Source organism: Callorhinus ursinus, unplaced genomic scaffold (genome assembly GCF_003265705.2).
Source record: "Callorhinus ursinus isolate GAN/ISIS: 27379988/994484 unplaced genomic scaffold, GSC_fseal_2.0 scaffold14, whole genome shotgun sequence".
Classification (NCBI taxonomy): domain Eukaryota; kingdom Metazoa; phylum Chordata; class Mammalia; order Carnivora; family Otariidae; genus Callorhinus; species Callorhinus ursinus.
This window is the reverse complement of record NW_027397076.1, coordinates 10,893,077-10,909,209: the sequence shown is the minus strand read 5'-3', so window position 1 is coordinate 10,909,209 and position 16,133 is coordinate 10,893,077. Positions and strand designations below refer to the sequence as shown.

Sequence of the window (16,133 nt, the reverse complement as noted above, 5' to 3'; positions counted from 1 at the left end):
GGTACCTAAAGGTACACAATTTGCTTGGGTCTCAGCCTCCAGGCAAAGGGTGTCCTTCGTGATTTAACATGATCCATCATCACAAGGATTCTCAACCAGTGGATGTGCCCCTTCCATGATGAGGGATGCCAGGCAACACTCCCTTTCCAGCAGAGGCTCTTTAGGATGAAGGCAGGGAATCCCAAGTCAATGGGGACAACTGCCCCAGGGGGACCATCACCATCTCTAAAGTCCTTCCCTTCTCCCCTAGGAATTCTGTTCTGCGAATTAAGAATTGCTACATTAGAGGAATTTGCAGAGCCATCATATTTTAAGGAGAGATCTTAATAGTAATCAAGAGACACAAACTTGTTTTTCTTATGCAAACTGGAGATGTGTAGGCAAGCTTGCATTTACTATGAGCTCAAGGCAGTTGACCACGTTGGCTACTTACTGAGCTACTTCCATGTGTTGGGCAGGGTCCCTAATGCCTGGCTGGTGCCTGACCTATGGCAAGTGTCCAGGAAGTGCTCACTGAATGATGTGGGGGAGGGGAAGCTCATGGAGACACAAAGAAATGTCCCTCCTTGTCCTTCTGCCTCTTAAGTCACTGAGGCTATACCCAGCACATTCATCAGTTTGGTGTTAGGAAACCACAGCATAGATGTGGGCAATCTGTCCTCTAGGAAAAATTCTGGTCACTCAGATATTTATATTAACTGATGTATCACTAGGATTCTTTTATGATTTTTCTCCTGCTTTATACTTTCGTGTTTTATTTGAAAAATTAATACTTAGCATTTCCAAAACCTGGTAATTATCATTATAATAAAGGAAGAAGTGAATATGTTGAATCGTCAGCTTGTAAAGGAAGAACCAGCTCATAAAACTTAGAAATGTTGAAGCACACTGTATAGTAAATAAGCTCTTACCACGGGTACAGAACATAGGCAGGTGGAATCTACAATGACTATCCCAGTGATGGTAGCCCCAGCCTGTATCCCATCACTCCTGTGAGGAGTTTCCTTCTTCCTTCCTTGTTGGAAACCTCCAAACAAATTCGGGGAGAGCACAGTTCTTGACTTTGCTTGCCCCTGGGAGTCCACTGTGTCCTCCTGTGTCTATCCAGTCTGGGATTCTACCCCCTGTTCTGGGGGTGCCTTTTGATTCTGTCCTAGCAACCAGCTTTATCTGCATCCTCAAGAGCCACTGCTGGGCCTGGAGGGACAACTATGGAGGTGGCCCAGGATGGGACTGGAAACAAAAGCATTCTTTCATTTTTCGAATAAAAAAAAAAAAAGCATTTTTTATAAAATGGGGGCTTGAACATTTTTTAGGCTGAAGGGTTCAGTGGCATATTTGCAAGAATATTCATTATCCTGTTTAAAATTTTTCATAGAGGACTAATTAAGTACACTACATAGATTCACACAGTGCAGCCAATTAAAATGAAAACTGAGTCATTTTTAAAAACTGGTTAAAAGACTAAGTAAAAATATATGGATAAATACAAACATAGGTGGTATCTGTCTACGTGCATAGAAAACAGGGATATATATTAAAATGTTACTAATGGTTATCAGAGTGTTGAGATTGTGGATAATTTTTCTCTTTATATTTCTTTGTATGTTTTGAACTTTATTCAAATGAAGATGAATAATTTTACAGTCATAAAAATAAGCTTTTCCATTTTGATAATTAAAAACAAGAGAAAATATTCTAGCTCAAAAACAGCTTATTCTTTACCCATTACCTTGGGGTTCTAGGTGCCCTTTCATTCTTTGGCAGAGAGGGCTGGAAACGGTTCCAAGCAAAACCCAGGCCCTATTTGCAGGCGTTACTCTGGCTCACCTCCATGTACCAGAGGGGCTGGCCATCCATTTGGCCAAGAATCTCTTTTAGGCTCTTCAGTTTTCACACTGGATGTCAATTCTAACATCTGCTCAGTTGAATTTTAGAATGCTTAGCTCTTTCTTTAACCTAGAGCCCCAAGACCTCTACCCTCAGTACAGAGTAGAACCTTCTGCTGTCCAATTTCTGTCAAGCTCAGCGGAAAACTGTTGTGTGTGGACATTAGCTTACAGACATGCACTCAGCCCGCTCTTGCAGTTGTGCTAGGTTTTATGCCTGCACCAAGCCGGACCACCTGTGAATCCGAACCATACTCTGTTTTGTCTCACAGGGACAATAAAGCAATGCTGGCAGCAACTACCACGTGACCTGCTCACTCCATCCCAGGGACCTGCTAAGTGCCTGATGTAGATAATCTAACCCTCACAACTACCTGCTAAAGGGAGAGCTGTCACCCCCAATTTTATGTGTGAGAAGCTCAGGATTAGTGAGATTGATTAACTTGGCCAAGTTCAAACTGCTAGTGAGGGGCAGAGCCAGGATTCAAACCCAGATCTGACCTCAGAGGAGCCAGTATTTTGTGCCCTGGACTTCCTGCCTTACTGCTTTCATGAGTCTTCTGGTGTTCTGCTTTCACTGAGGGCACCTCGAAGGAAGCATCTTGTGTTTGGGAGATTCACTGCATGAATGTTAGTAAGATACTATCGCACAATATTCTGTCATAGAGACCCAGGACAAAGAGTTCTTTCAGACTTCAGTCTCATTGAAGTTTTGTTTTCTGAGAGGATGCGTTCTACCCTTCTTTCAAAGAAGCATGTATTTCCCTACTTCCCTTGACCTCCAGGAAGCTCAGAGCCAAATCTGTAGCTCAGCTCTAATAACTATGTACAACTCTGTGGTCTGCATATCAACGTTAAAACTTTTCCCTTGGCGTTGATCTTCCTTTTAGTAGGTATTTTCCCTAGTTCAGATCTGTGTGTACCTATATTTTCAGATCTAGCATACCTATTTATGGAGGTTGCCTTAAATCCTTTATGGAAAGAGGTATAAGTGGTGTCCATTTCTTCACATAAACATTTGTTTGAGAGCTCACTTTGTCAACCTGTTACTGCCAAAATGGCTGATAAGGTACATCAGATGAGGCCTTCTCCTCACCTGCTGAACATGACAATAAGTGAGCAAGCCTATAGGGGATGGGGCGCCATGGGGAGAGAGGGCCCTTTTGGCCCAGGCTGGGAAGATGCTGTTTCCAAGTAGACCATTCTGACCTACGTACTGGCACTTTCCATTAGCATTAAAAAACCACCACCACGTTTCAGTAACTGCCACTGAAGGAACATGTTAGTTCCATAGCCCCAGAAAACTACAGGCCCTTACTTGGCTATTCTTTGGCCTCTGGGGCTCAGCAGAGGCCACCCACACCTGAAGAGGATGCAAACACAGACATTCAAGGGATGTGTTGTGTCTGTGCCTGGAAGCCCTGGACAGAGAGGAAGAGCCAAGGGCATTCTGAGGAGCCTCAAGTTTGCTACACCAGCGTTGCTGAATCACCACCATGCCTAGATCACCTGAATGGGCCAGCTCTGCCATGGGCTGCCTACCTATGGAAGCCATCACTGACACTGAGATGGCACTGGGGATGGGGACTGGTCCAGGTGACTGTGAGGTCCCTTTCTACCCTGGGAGATCCAGGATTGTATGGTTAGAAGCTGATGTGTCTTACCTAGCCAACTATGGATTCAGTCTAGAGATGTACATATAGTTGACAGCATGTTAAATCGCAGCATATTGTGCAAAGGCCAGACTGCAGGGCTCGACAATCTGCCAGCCAGTGCTTAGAGACGCAGTGACCAAGGGGCTGGCCTTCATCTAAGAGGATGTCCTCATGGCAACAGTCACCCCAGAAACGATTCCAAATGGCCAAATCTTTTGTCTCTTATAAAATGGCTTTTGCTTTTGGCAGAACATCTTTCCCCATCTCTCACCTCTGGCTGGTGAGTTACCGCTCATCCTTGAAGATTCACCTGGGGCATTCTATCTTCTAGGAGTCCTCTCTTAGTCCCTTTTCCTGACCCCCAGGTTAAGCCAGGTGGCCCTCCTCAGGCAGCCCTGCAGCCCCTTGACACGGCTCTACTTACTGCGTGGTATTTACAAGTGTCTTCTCTTCATAGGTTCAACCTTCTCAGTTGATGGAGCTCCTTGAGGGCTCTAGTTTCATCTGACTTTGTGTCTTTAGGGCTTAGGGTACATTAGGTGCTCAAAAAATGTTTGTCGGAAGAACTGAAAAAAGGAAGCTGCCTGGTAGGTCCCTAAGATCAGAGGACTTGCACTTAAGGGTTAGATAAGGGTGAATACGGATGGCCAGAGCCAATTCTTGCCATCTCTCTTCTCTGCCGCAGGTAGACCTGTGGTGTCTACAGATGCCACAGAAGTGCAGGCAATGCCACGGGTCCTGAAGACAAAGGAAAGTGGTTTTCAATCTGGGTCCTCAGTGGGGTCTCCAGAAAGAAGCCACATTTCTCTTTTGGCTGTATTTTGCTTGTACTTCTTGTTTTTTAAGGCCTTGGGTAAGCTTCATCTACAAGTTGCTTCACCCACGTCTTGAGGCAAAAATAACTGAGAATATTCTGGGCATATTCACAGAATTCATTGACATCTCCTAAACTTTACCTATAGTTAGTTCTCTCAAGTACAAGTCAGAAATTAATCTTGATAGATTATATTTGTAGAAATAAATACTGCCCATCACAGGTCTTATATTAGGCATCTGGTCCACGGCTAACATGTCGACTGGTCAATGTGCCAATAGCCTCTTTAGGGCTGATTTCAGCTCACTAAAAGAATCATGAAATTAATATTTTCCCCTAACTATAACAGGGGTACATGTAGACAATTTTGAAAATATATAAAGAAAATAGAAAATCACCTGTAAAATTCTACTGCTGGAATAGAGCCAATACTGCATTTTGGTTTATTTTCTTTTTACATTCATATATATACACAAATACTTTGATATGAATATTTATGTATGTGAATTTAAAACAAAATTAAAATCATACTTGATGTGTGGTTTCATAAGTTGCTTTTTCATGCAACATTAAATCATGAATGGCTTTTTCCTGCTGCTAAATATTCTTCAAAAATCAGATTTTTAAAGGTGGCAGAGCATTCCACCATTACCTGCTAAAGTTTAACTTCATGCCTCACCCTGAGTACATGAGTGTGCACTGGCTTAGTAAAGCCCTAACAAGGAGGTTGGTCCCTCCTCCCTAAGTCAGGACTTGCTTTCTTGTAGCATTCCAGGTCCACCATGGAGATCATGCCCCCATGCCCCATGGTCACCTGTCCACATGGAACCACAGACCAAGTTGGCTGGATAGCAGGCCTCGGGCAGCCATGCTGGAGGACTGGCTTGCCAGGGCAGAAGGGAAACACAGCTGGTCTTTTTCCCGTTACTTGGCAGGGATTTGGAGAAAGGGTGTCAAAAGAGAGATTTGCTAGGTTTCAACCTCTCTCCACTCTTCAAAAATCAAAGCTCCTAGTGGAAGCTACAGTACCCCTGTCACTAACTTGTTATGCCTTTGAAAAGGGGCACTTACCAAATTCAAAACCCTTTTTACTTTAAACCTTCTCATTGAAAATCTTTCTCAAATGAAAAAGTCAATTTCCTTGGCTTAATAAACACAGTAAATACAAATGACTTTTTCCTTGCTTATCGAAGATGTGCATCTAATGCCCTGAGCTCACCATTGCAAAGTGATTTAATGAGTTGTCACACCTCCAAACTTATCACATGTTCATACCGGAACAGGGAGCACGCCTCCTCTGGGGGCAGCCCCAGCCCTGCTAGGTGCTGGCTCAGCTCCAGGATAGCATGGATGGGGTTTTATTGCAACTATTTGTTATGTCCGTCCTTCTTCTACTGAACGAAGAGCTCCTGGAGAGCAGGGACCTGTGCCTGACTCATAGTGGGCACTCAATAAATGTATTTAAATGGCCGTTGACTTTTTTCCTCCAAGTGTAGAATGTTGCTGCAGCAAACACACGCTGTATACGAAAACCTGGGACATAAATCCTCATACAGGTTCTGACGACAAGAAAGAATACAACCACCACAACTATTGTAACAACTGCTACTACCCATCTCCTGTCCTCAGCAGCTGAGAATGACTGAACACCCTGGGTTGGAAATGGATGCGCAGTATCTCGTTTAATTCTTAGAATAGCTGTAGGTTCTGGGTACTGTTGTTCATCTCTGTTTTACAGATGAGGAAACTGAGGATTAGTTCTTGGCCAAACTATAAAGCTAAGAGGTGCTGACCTGATTCTAAAGGCCACACCTCTAAACATGACATGTGATTTTTAGTCATTCAGAAGGAGGCTATATTATATGAACACATGTATAAATGCTGCCAGACAATCTGTGAAAAAAAAATAGGCCAGAATGCCTTTTGTTTTAATTTCACAAAAACTGGGATTGAGTTAAGGCACTAATAACATCCATCCCTCCCTCACCTACAAAAAATAGGGATGAGAGAAAAAAAAAGTAATATTCCTTGAATATCCACCCACCTTTGACTTTGTGACTTGGTTAATTCTCAATGATTTATGCCAGTGGAGTTGAAAGATATAGATAAATGCACCCTGACAGTGTTAATTTATTCCTGTTTTCGGTGAGGGAACAGGTGGTGGTGTGTAAGAACCGCCGGGCTGCCAATGCTGCTTTTTTTTTTATTCAATTAGAGCCCCTCGCTGCTCTTGGGAGCAGAATCCCTCCTGACACTGACTTGCTGAGGCATTTCAGGGGCCAGGGAACAGCTTGGGTTTTGCTGCCGGGTGCTATTACATATGGCAAACAAGCCAAGGGAAGTGACACAGATCTGTCCTCCGGGCTCTATGCACTTTAACATTTTCTTCCATTGTCATGCCCTTTCACAGTCTCAGAATCAAAGAGATCAAGGGCCACTTTCAGGTGGAGGAAATGAGAAAGAGGACGAAAGCTACCACCCAGCTGCACGTAGAGTATTAATTTAGTTGTCAGAGGCCGGCTACCATCAACAACAATAGCAACTGTTTTCTGCACCAAGTTCCCACTTTGTCGGACAACCTTGGCAGCATCGGTCATAAATACTTCTCGTCAGGGACTTCGAGCTACCCTGCATATATATTCTCACAGTTTGCACATGAGCAGGATGGGTGAAGGGGGTCAAAAGGCACAAACTTGCAGTTACAAGTTCTGGGGATGTCATGTGTGGCACAGTGACTACAGTTCATAATACCACATTGTGTATTTGAAAGTTGCTAAGAGAGTAGATCTTAAAGTTCTCATCACAAGGGGAAAAACTGTTTAACTGTGAGGTTGATGGATATTAACTAAAGCTACTGTAGTGACCACTTCACAATATACACATAAATCATTACGTTGTGTACCTAAAACGAATACAATGTCATCTGCTAATTATATCTCACTAAAACTGGAAAAAAAAAAAGGAGGGGGGTGCTCAGGAATTTTAAATTCATTAAACAGATGAGAAAACCGAGAAAGAAACTGGTAGCAGAGGCCAAGTCAGAAGCTGGTGTAGGTTTCAGTGGTCAGGACAGTGTGGTTGACTCTGCTGTTCTTTTCCGTCTCTGCTTTGGCTTGCTGGTACATCCTGATGGCAGAGTACTATCAGCTGCTGTCACACAGTCCACCAAACATGTCTGCCTGCATTTCGTCATTTCTGCTTCTCCAGTTTAGTTCCTTTCATGGCCCACATTCAGCCAAGAAAGCACAGGAAACAGGGAGCTTCGTCTCCCACACCCACCACCCACCAGCAGCATGACTTCAACATTCCCTGCATATTCCTGAGCCCGTCTGAGCCATACCACGTGCTGCACACTGAAGATTACAGAATTTGGGAGTTGCACATTAGAGAAAAATGAGCATGTTAAAAATATCAAAGACTGCAAACATATTCTTTAAAGAGAAATGAGAATTAGCAAAGGTCTAGCGACAGTCATGGCTTTTAATGCTATTTAAAAAAATTCATATTTTAAAACTACTGAATGAGGTCCTTCCTAGATTTTTGCATTAAATCTGTTAGTCCCACAGAGCATGCATTAAAATCTTTCTGACCTACCTATCTCATTCTATTAGAAATCTAAATTGAGTGAACAGTGTATAGAAGGTGACAGTTTCCAAGTTACCTTGGTTATATCTGTTTCTTACTCCTGGTGTCCTTCTAAGGATGATCACTGCAGCTTTGAAATCTGGTGCCTTGGCAATTCTAGCCACATAATAGTCCCCTTCGGCCACCTGAGATCATGACATATCCTTCTTTTCTACCCTGCTGTTCCCTCCTCCCTAAGTTTTCACTGCCTGGAAGGTGGGGTTTGGGAAGCCTTCTGTTCTGCAGTGGATGAGATGGGTTCTTGCTGTCACGACAGTGAGTCTAGAATGCAAGGAGGTCAGGTGCTTGCCAGTAGGTACATATTAGCTTTTTTCATGGGAACCTGCCCCCTGATTCTGCTTTTGCCATAGTCTTTTTATTTTCATCTACCTGTCATCTGAAACTGAAACTATCACAAGCTGAATTTAGCATAGATCCTAAGTAATGGAAACAGGCTTAGAGATCCTAAAGTATAACATTTCCTAACGTATGTTCTGTAGAATGCCACCCCTGCAAGGTGCTCTCCGAAAAGGGCTCAACAGCCAGACGAACTTGGGAGACATGGCACACTCCACCCCCTCTCGGCATCTGAGCATATGAAAGGCTCAGCAACGTCCCTTAGTAAGTGAACTGTTAAACTCACATGGTAGATTTGTGGGGGGGACTTGGGTCTCCCTCCCCAGACCACAGGATTTCTATGGGAAACTACTCTGAATTTCAAACCTGACTCCCCATAACCTGGAAGTGTTCTAGACATCATTGACTTTTCTCAATGATAGTAGATATTCATAAAAACGTTTTTTTGAACTGTAAAAGCTTTACAGGGTCAAAGCAGCAATAACTTTGCAATAAAAAATGTATATGTATGCATACAGATCAGCTAAAAGATAAAATGTATACTTAAGGCATTCTTATTTCTTCTTTCCTTTTTTTTTTTTTTTTAACCATTTGGGCAGCCTAGGAGAATGACTCATATCAAAAAAATTTTAAGGCTTCAAGACTGGACTGAATCTTGAACTGCCCTATATAAAGATACAAAATTCATGCTCAAAAAGGCTGTGTGTGTGTGTGTGTGTGTGTGTGTGTGTGTAAGCAAAGCTTGTTGCATCTCAAAATTGCTCAAAGGCCCAGGTCAAGGCTGGTGGCCTTTGTTACTATTTTTGAAGTCAGACAAACTGTGTTCACCTAGAGAGGATTAAAATGGTGGATTTGTGGTATATGATGAAAATCCTTTGGAGCTTATACCAGGCCTGTGAAGGCTACGGTAAATCAAACATCTGGGTGAAAAGATAAAAGATGAGGCAATTCTCTACACACTTCCAAATGTATCAGGGACATCATGTTGATCCTAAAACTAAATAGTTGACTATTTCTACCCCCCCCCCCCATTTTGCCTCAGTATTCTGGCATCACACACACATTGCTCAAAACTCGAGGGGGCCAATGGCCCATAGGAATCATTTTTAGTTTGAATACAGGACAATGTTTGGGGTATGATCATAAAGGCCAATTATATATTACTTTAAAAACCAATTTAGAAAGAAAGCCTGCAGTAGTCAATGAAAGGCTGGAATTCATCCTGAAGGCGACCACAATATTAATGCTGACATTCCGTGCAAACACGGTACAGAGGCAATATACCATTCTAAGACCTGCAGAGTCAATATTTTCTTTCTCTTGTTTCTATTTTATTTATTTATTTATTTATTGCTTCTATATATATTTTTTTCAGTTCTTTTACAAGAGCAGTGGGAAAACTCTGGATCATAAACACACTGTGACAGATCTATTTTATGTCTTTTAGCAGGAAGGGGACCAGGCTGTCAACTGTGATGTCGGTAGGCAAGGGGAGGGAAGAGGTGGGAAAGGAGCTAACATGGAACACCTGTTACTGGTGAGGCATTCGCCACATGTCCCTTCATTTCAATCCTGCTGAAAACCCGTGAGGCACACATCCCTGTACCTGGTTTATAGACAAAGGAAGTCAAGACTCAGAAAAGTCCTGCAACTTGTCTTAAGACCAGGGCGCAGGAAGCAGAGCTGGGGTGTGAACTCTCATCTGCCTGTTCTCTCTATAACACTAATCCAACTGCCTCAGTACAAAGTGCTTTGCGCAAACCAAAATGCGTGTGGAGAGAATGGAATTTTTTTTACAGAAACAACGGCATTTCACAAGAATGGTGAGTTATGTGTAAGGCACCAGAAACCTAACGCTGAAATGACTTTAATCAGCACCATTGATCTCATGCAAACAGATACAACCAGATATTCGGAGCAGCCTTCGAGGGCTTTGCTTTGTAGTTTTTACTGTTACCACATACCACTTTTATATTATTTTCCACATACCTCCCAAAAGAGAAGGGATTTTTTTAAAGGCACATGATTGTTCTTTCCTGTTTTTATTCTCCAAAAACTGAAAGAGATGAGCCACCTGTAGCATGATGCAAATGCTCTGGGCATGAGCCTAATGTACCGTAGAATGATGTGTATTTTGGACTATGGGAGTCTTTGGTCCTTGGGTGTTAGCCAGAGCTGACAAAGACTGCTCCAAGAAGTTTCACCCATGACACTGAACTGTGGGCTGGCCTTCCAAGAATACATTATATTGCACTTACTGTGTAATTCTTTAAATATGTATATTTCAAACACACTGGACAGAGCAGTACTGTCAAATTAAAGTGACATTTTAATAATTCTTCTGATTACAAATTATTTCATGGTTGCAGCCATATCTGTTCTGTCTGCTTCAAACACAGAATGCCCAATGTACTGTATTAGAGATATGCTCAAGAATTTGTACCACATTGAGGGTATCTACCTATCTATCTTCAAGGAACACTTGTTCTCTAGAATTGCTTTCATTTCTCAAGTCTGTAATAAAGAGCTAATATTTAGACTAATGACAAACAGGACCATAAGTGGTGTAATATAAGTATGTCATTATAAGACTAACTTCTGAATAAGCAAATAGATCAAACCTTGGTGTTCCCAATTATTATCTGTAGGTATCTAATTTGTTTGACTACTTTTCAATACAGAAGGCCACAAATAATGTATGAGGCACTGAAATTTTTCTTCCCAACAAACCTAGACGACTATGCCCTACTATTTAGAAATGGCCACCAGAGAAACCAACAGGCATTACTATACTTTGGTACCAAAGAAAGAAAGGGATTTGTCAAATCTGAAAAGTGAAGTTAGTAGTTGAGCAATAGCAGTTTGGATACCAAGTAGAAGCGGAGTTCTAAATTTAATGGATGAGTGACAATGTAGATAAAGCTCAGAAAAACGGAGTCTGCAAAATATCCTACACATTAGGCATACCTTAACACTTGATAAACAAGCCAAGTATCTTAACTGCAAGTTGAGTTTTCAACAAACTGCAGGTACATTTGGGGAACTACTTTATCTGTCCAAAGACAGTACTCACCACATCAAAGGCAGTAAACACGTGACAGTAGTGGTGATTGGACTTCAAATCTTTTGTGATATAAGCAAATGTTGAGAGGTCTTCCGGGTCCTGGGCAGCACAGGAGATATTACGAATTTCATGCTCAGCAATTATGTTCTGGAATAAATGAAATAAATGACAATTGTTTTCCTTTGCAAACCAGCATATTTTAGAATTAAGGCAAATGACTTGGGAATCAGCTGCCTTCCCCTTTTTCTAGAATGTTCTAGACCAGCAACATTCAGAGTGATCCAACACACGATCTGTGGGCAAATATACACCAGGTCTGGAAGGAATGTTTTCATTTAATTAAAAACAACCTAATGTCATATCCTGCAGCAGTGGTTCTCACCAGGTGCTGTGAGCAGAAGCACTCTGGGTGGCAGACACGCTTTTTAAAAACATAGTAGTTACTAAGCATTTTATGGTTTTCATTCTCCATATACACCTATAGATAGGCAGGGCTACCTCCTGCTAATTCTGTCTGGAAAGCATCACCTGCCACATTCTGCATGCTGGAAGAAACTGTCCCAAGGAGCTCTCTAAAACCTTCCCCATCTTGCTGCTCACTTCCTGTGCCCCCCCCACCCGCCATTGCCCTGGATCAAAGGCAAGTATAGAAGAAAGTGGGCAGGTTGAAGCATCAAGGCGCTCTCTCTTTAAAACATTTTTTAAAGGATAGTTGACACTTAATGTTACATTAGTTTCAGGTGTACAATACAGTGGTTCAACTTCTCTATATGTTCTGCTAGGCTCCCCACAAGCATAGCTACCATCTGTCACCATACAACGACAGTGTCACTGACTACATTCCCTATGATGCACATTTTATTCCCATAACCTAGTAACTGGAAGCCTGTATCTCCCACTCCCCTTCGCCTGTTTTGCCATCCTCCCATCCCCTTCCCTCTGGTAACCCTCAGTTTGTTCTCTGTATTTATAAGTCTGATTCTGCTTTTTGTTTATTCATTTATTTTTTTAAGTTCCATATGAGTGAAATCCTATGGTATTTGTCCTTTTTGATCTTACTTCACTTAGCATAATACCCTCTAGGTCCATCTGTGTTGTTGCAAATGACAAGATCTCATCCTTTTTATGGCTGTGTAACAACATTCCATTGTAGATTGTGTGTGTGTGTGTGTGTCTACACACACACACATCTTCCTTATCCATTCATCTATTGATGGACGCTTAGGTTGCTTCCTTATCTTGGCTATTGTAAATAATGCTGCTATAAACATAGGGGTGCATATATCCCTTTGAGTTAGTGTTTTGTTTTCTTTGGCTAAATACCCAGTAGTGGAATTAGTGGATCATATGGTAGTTCTATTTTTTAATTTTTTGAGGAAACTCCATACTGTTTTGCACCAGTTTGCATCCTCACCAGCAGTTCAAGGTGCTCTCTCTTAAAGACTCTGTGGAGGCTGAGGTGTAGAGGTGGTATGAGGGAGACAACCACTCTGCATTATTCAGGTCTTGGATGCCTGGCTTGATGCAGGGCCCCATGGATGACAACACCTTACTAGCTATACCCACCATGTAGAATTATGAGTGGGTGCTGTGGTTATCATTATCATCTTACGGGGGGGCGGAAATGGTACTCAGTGTAAAGGCTTTATGCAGCGCAGGTGGCAGAGCTAGGACTAAAATGTAAGGCTGTCAGACTCTGGAGCTCAGCCTCTTTCGTACACTGCAGGGCCCCTCATCCCCACCTCCCTCTCACCGGTTTAACATAATTTCATTTTTTTCTCTCTAGCATTTCTTCATGCCATCTCACTGCCAGCCCCCTCATCCCAGTGTGCCTCTAAGAGTAACTGGTGAGAGGTAAGTGAAGAAAGGTTTAAGTACCATGATTCTGAAGCACAAAATAACCAAGGAGCATTGTGTTGGCTGCAAACCCTGCTAGAAATTTTCTGATACACAGATATTTTTAAAAAGAAAAAAAATTCACATAATTGTGCATTCGTTTTTTATCTTAGAGTATCCCATTTATGTTTTTTTGCAGTTGTCAGAGAGCTAAAACCTTCAGTATGTTAGTTATGCTAATTACTTTTTAATTGCACAGTCTTAAATAACCTGTTGGCCATAAAATGTTCCATGTATGCCCATCAGTGCCTAAAAATGCTTACAAAATGTCCTTCCCTGCCAGCACCCCAGCAAGTACTTCATGTCCCTTGCTCTACTGAGCTGTGTGGTTGGGAAGCAATTACAGAATTAACACATAAAAGAAAATTAAATTAAGACATTCTTCACTGTGGCCCTGTATTTTGACACGACATGCAGCACACTGTCAAAAATAACTCAATTTGAAATTGGAATTCCATAAACAAGTAACATTCTATTGCAAGATAGAGTTTCAAAATAGAAGGTCATGATCTTCTTCTGGCATTCAGATAGCATTTCTTCAAGTAGAAAACTAAATTAGGAACGAGTGAGTCTTAAAATGAACTTAAGAATCTACAGTCTTCACAGGGATGATATTAGCAAGTGCTGAGAGCCTCTGCTGTCATGTTAATTGGGGGCTGCCATTACCTCTGGGAGTGTGGCTTTGGTGTCACGTATCCAAGATCCGTTGTCATCAGAAATAGAGCATTGGCTCCAATTTTTTTTAACTAAATTGGCATTTTGTGTTCCTGAGATCTTTTACTAGCATACAGTAGATTGGAAGATCAACTTCTTGGGAAAGTATTGCAGTGGAAAATGCCCTGTGATTTTTATTGCACCAAATTCCCTGAATCTTGCCAATTCACAAGATGCCACTTCTCAGCGATCTTCAATGGCATGTGACAGCATCATGGCCCCGGGCAAAACTATAAAGTAGGCAAAGTATATCTTTGAAGATCTCTCTTTATTATGGACTGCATGTCTGTGTCCTCTCCAAATTCATATCTTGAAATCTTAGGAAGCCCGAAATCCTAAGCCCTGATGTGATAGTATTTGGAGGCGGAGCCTTTGGGAAGTGATCAGGTCCTGAGCGTGGGGCCCTCATGATGGAATTAGTGCTCTTACAAGAGAAGGGAGACCTAGGAAGCTCTCACAGCAAGAAGATGCCATCTATGAGCCTGGGAATGGGCTCTCATCAGACACTGAATCTGTTGGTGACTTGATCTTGGACTTCCCAGCCTCCAGAACTGTGAGAAATAAATGCTTATTATTTAAGCCACCCAGTCTGGTAATTTGTTATGGGCAGCCCAAAACGGACTAAGACATTCTTCCTGTGTCTTTCTTGCCCTTCCCCCAATTTTCTGGAACCTCCCACTTCTCTATTCCCCAGGAACCCAGGGCTGTCTTTTAGTTGCCCACCAAGGCCTGCCCCCTCTGTGTTGCTCCATGTTTCCAAATCAGCCCCCCCTCCCACTATTGAAACTTGTATTCCTCTGTTGCCTGGTCTAGAGGGAAGGCAGGCTAACAAATGTACTCTATGTTCAGTTAAGAATAAATGATGTTTAATCATCCTAACTGGCACTTTAAAAATATGCTGTTAAGTGAATTCATATTGATAGCTTATGTAGGGAGGTATTTTTGAACAGAGCTTCCTGATCTATCTGTGGGGCTGGAATGTGGTGAAGCCCCGAGGTCGCACTATTGAAACACTGCCATCACCCCGCACCATCTATCTTTACAAAACAATGAGGCCAGCTCTCCATGTGGAAGGTGCATCCGAGACCAAGGACACTACGGCTGGAGACTGGACGGTTGGTTTCCTCCTTGGAGAAGATGTCAAGGAGGGACACATTCTTTCTAGCCCCTGCCACACATCAGTTAGTGGCTCCTCCATAAATTAACAGTGGATGTCAACATAAGGTACAGGTGATGCATCTCTGTTTAAAATGGACCCCCCTTCTGTTGCTCAGCCTCCATATCTAAGCACGTTTTAAGGAGACTAGAGCTTTTTAAAGGCTCAGAAGGAAGAGTGAGGAGGGACTCATGCTGCCCCTTCTTTGGGATAGAAAGTTTGGCAGCTCGGTACTCTGCAATAGGGAAAGACTGTTTTTTCTTGTCTGTTGCCTTTCATCATGTTGAGAAACAGCTAAACAGGTGCCTGGCTGGTGGTGCAGAACAGAAGTGTTTGGTCCAGCCAGTTAATAGAGAGGTTCTCAGAAGGGTGTGTGATGTGGAGTGATGGGGCCTAGGAGTCAGCCTCTCCCCGTTTCTCTCACTCCTGGCTCCGACAGGCAGGGCCCTTCTCCTGAGTCTCCTCCTCAGGCCGGACCTTCTCCAGGAGAGTGCAATGCCCCTTCAGAGAAAGTGTCCGAAACAGAGGCAACAGCCCCAGCTGAGGGCTGCCAGGAGGTGACCCGTAGAGAGGCTGATGCAGATGAGAACAGCACACATGCTTAATGGGCTCTTAATTTGACTCCGAGCTTTTTAGAAGAAGTATGTGCTATAAAAAAAAAAAAAAAAAAAAAAAAAGAGCACTTGTTTAAGCAAATGTTCTGATTTTGTGCTTAAAAAAACAGCATAAACCCTGTTTGAAGTTGGCATTCAAAAAGCAAACAAACAAAAACCAAACCCCAGCACTGCACTGTTCCTAATTTAGCTGGATAGGAAGACTGAGGAGGGGGTCAGGGCGGGAAGGTAAAATGCAACCCACTCTCAGCCAAGCACTGGATGTGGGGACTATGTCACCTCTTGCAAGACCCCACTGGTCTGAAGACAGGGCCGTAACCAAACTGTCAGAGACCTCTGGGCCGAATGCC

At 42.6% G+C, this 16,133-nt stretch overlaps 1 protein-coding gene across 19 annotated transcripts in view; it reads right to left on the bottom strand.

The window, feature by feature from the left end:
- ANKS1B (ankyrin repeat and sterile alpha motif domain containing 1B) overlaps positions 1 to 16,133 on the bottom strand; it is a 1,107,306-nt gene that overhangs the window by 16,446 nt on the left and 1,074,727 nt on the right. For all 19 annotated transcript variants that reach the window (XM_073900444.1, XM_073900442.1, XM_073900438.1 and 16 more), the window contains one exon: positions 11,413 to 11,550. In XM_073900444.1, coding sequence (XP_073756545.1) covers positions 11,413 to 11,550 — 138 coding nt within the window. The remainder of the gene's footprint in view (positions 1 to 11,412; positions 11,551 to 16,133) is intronic.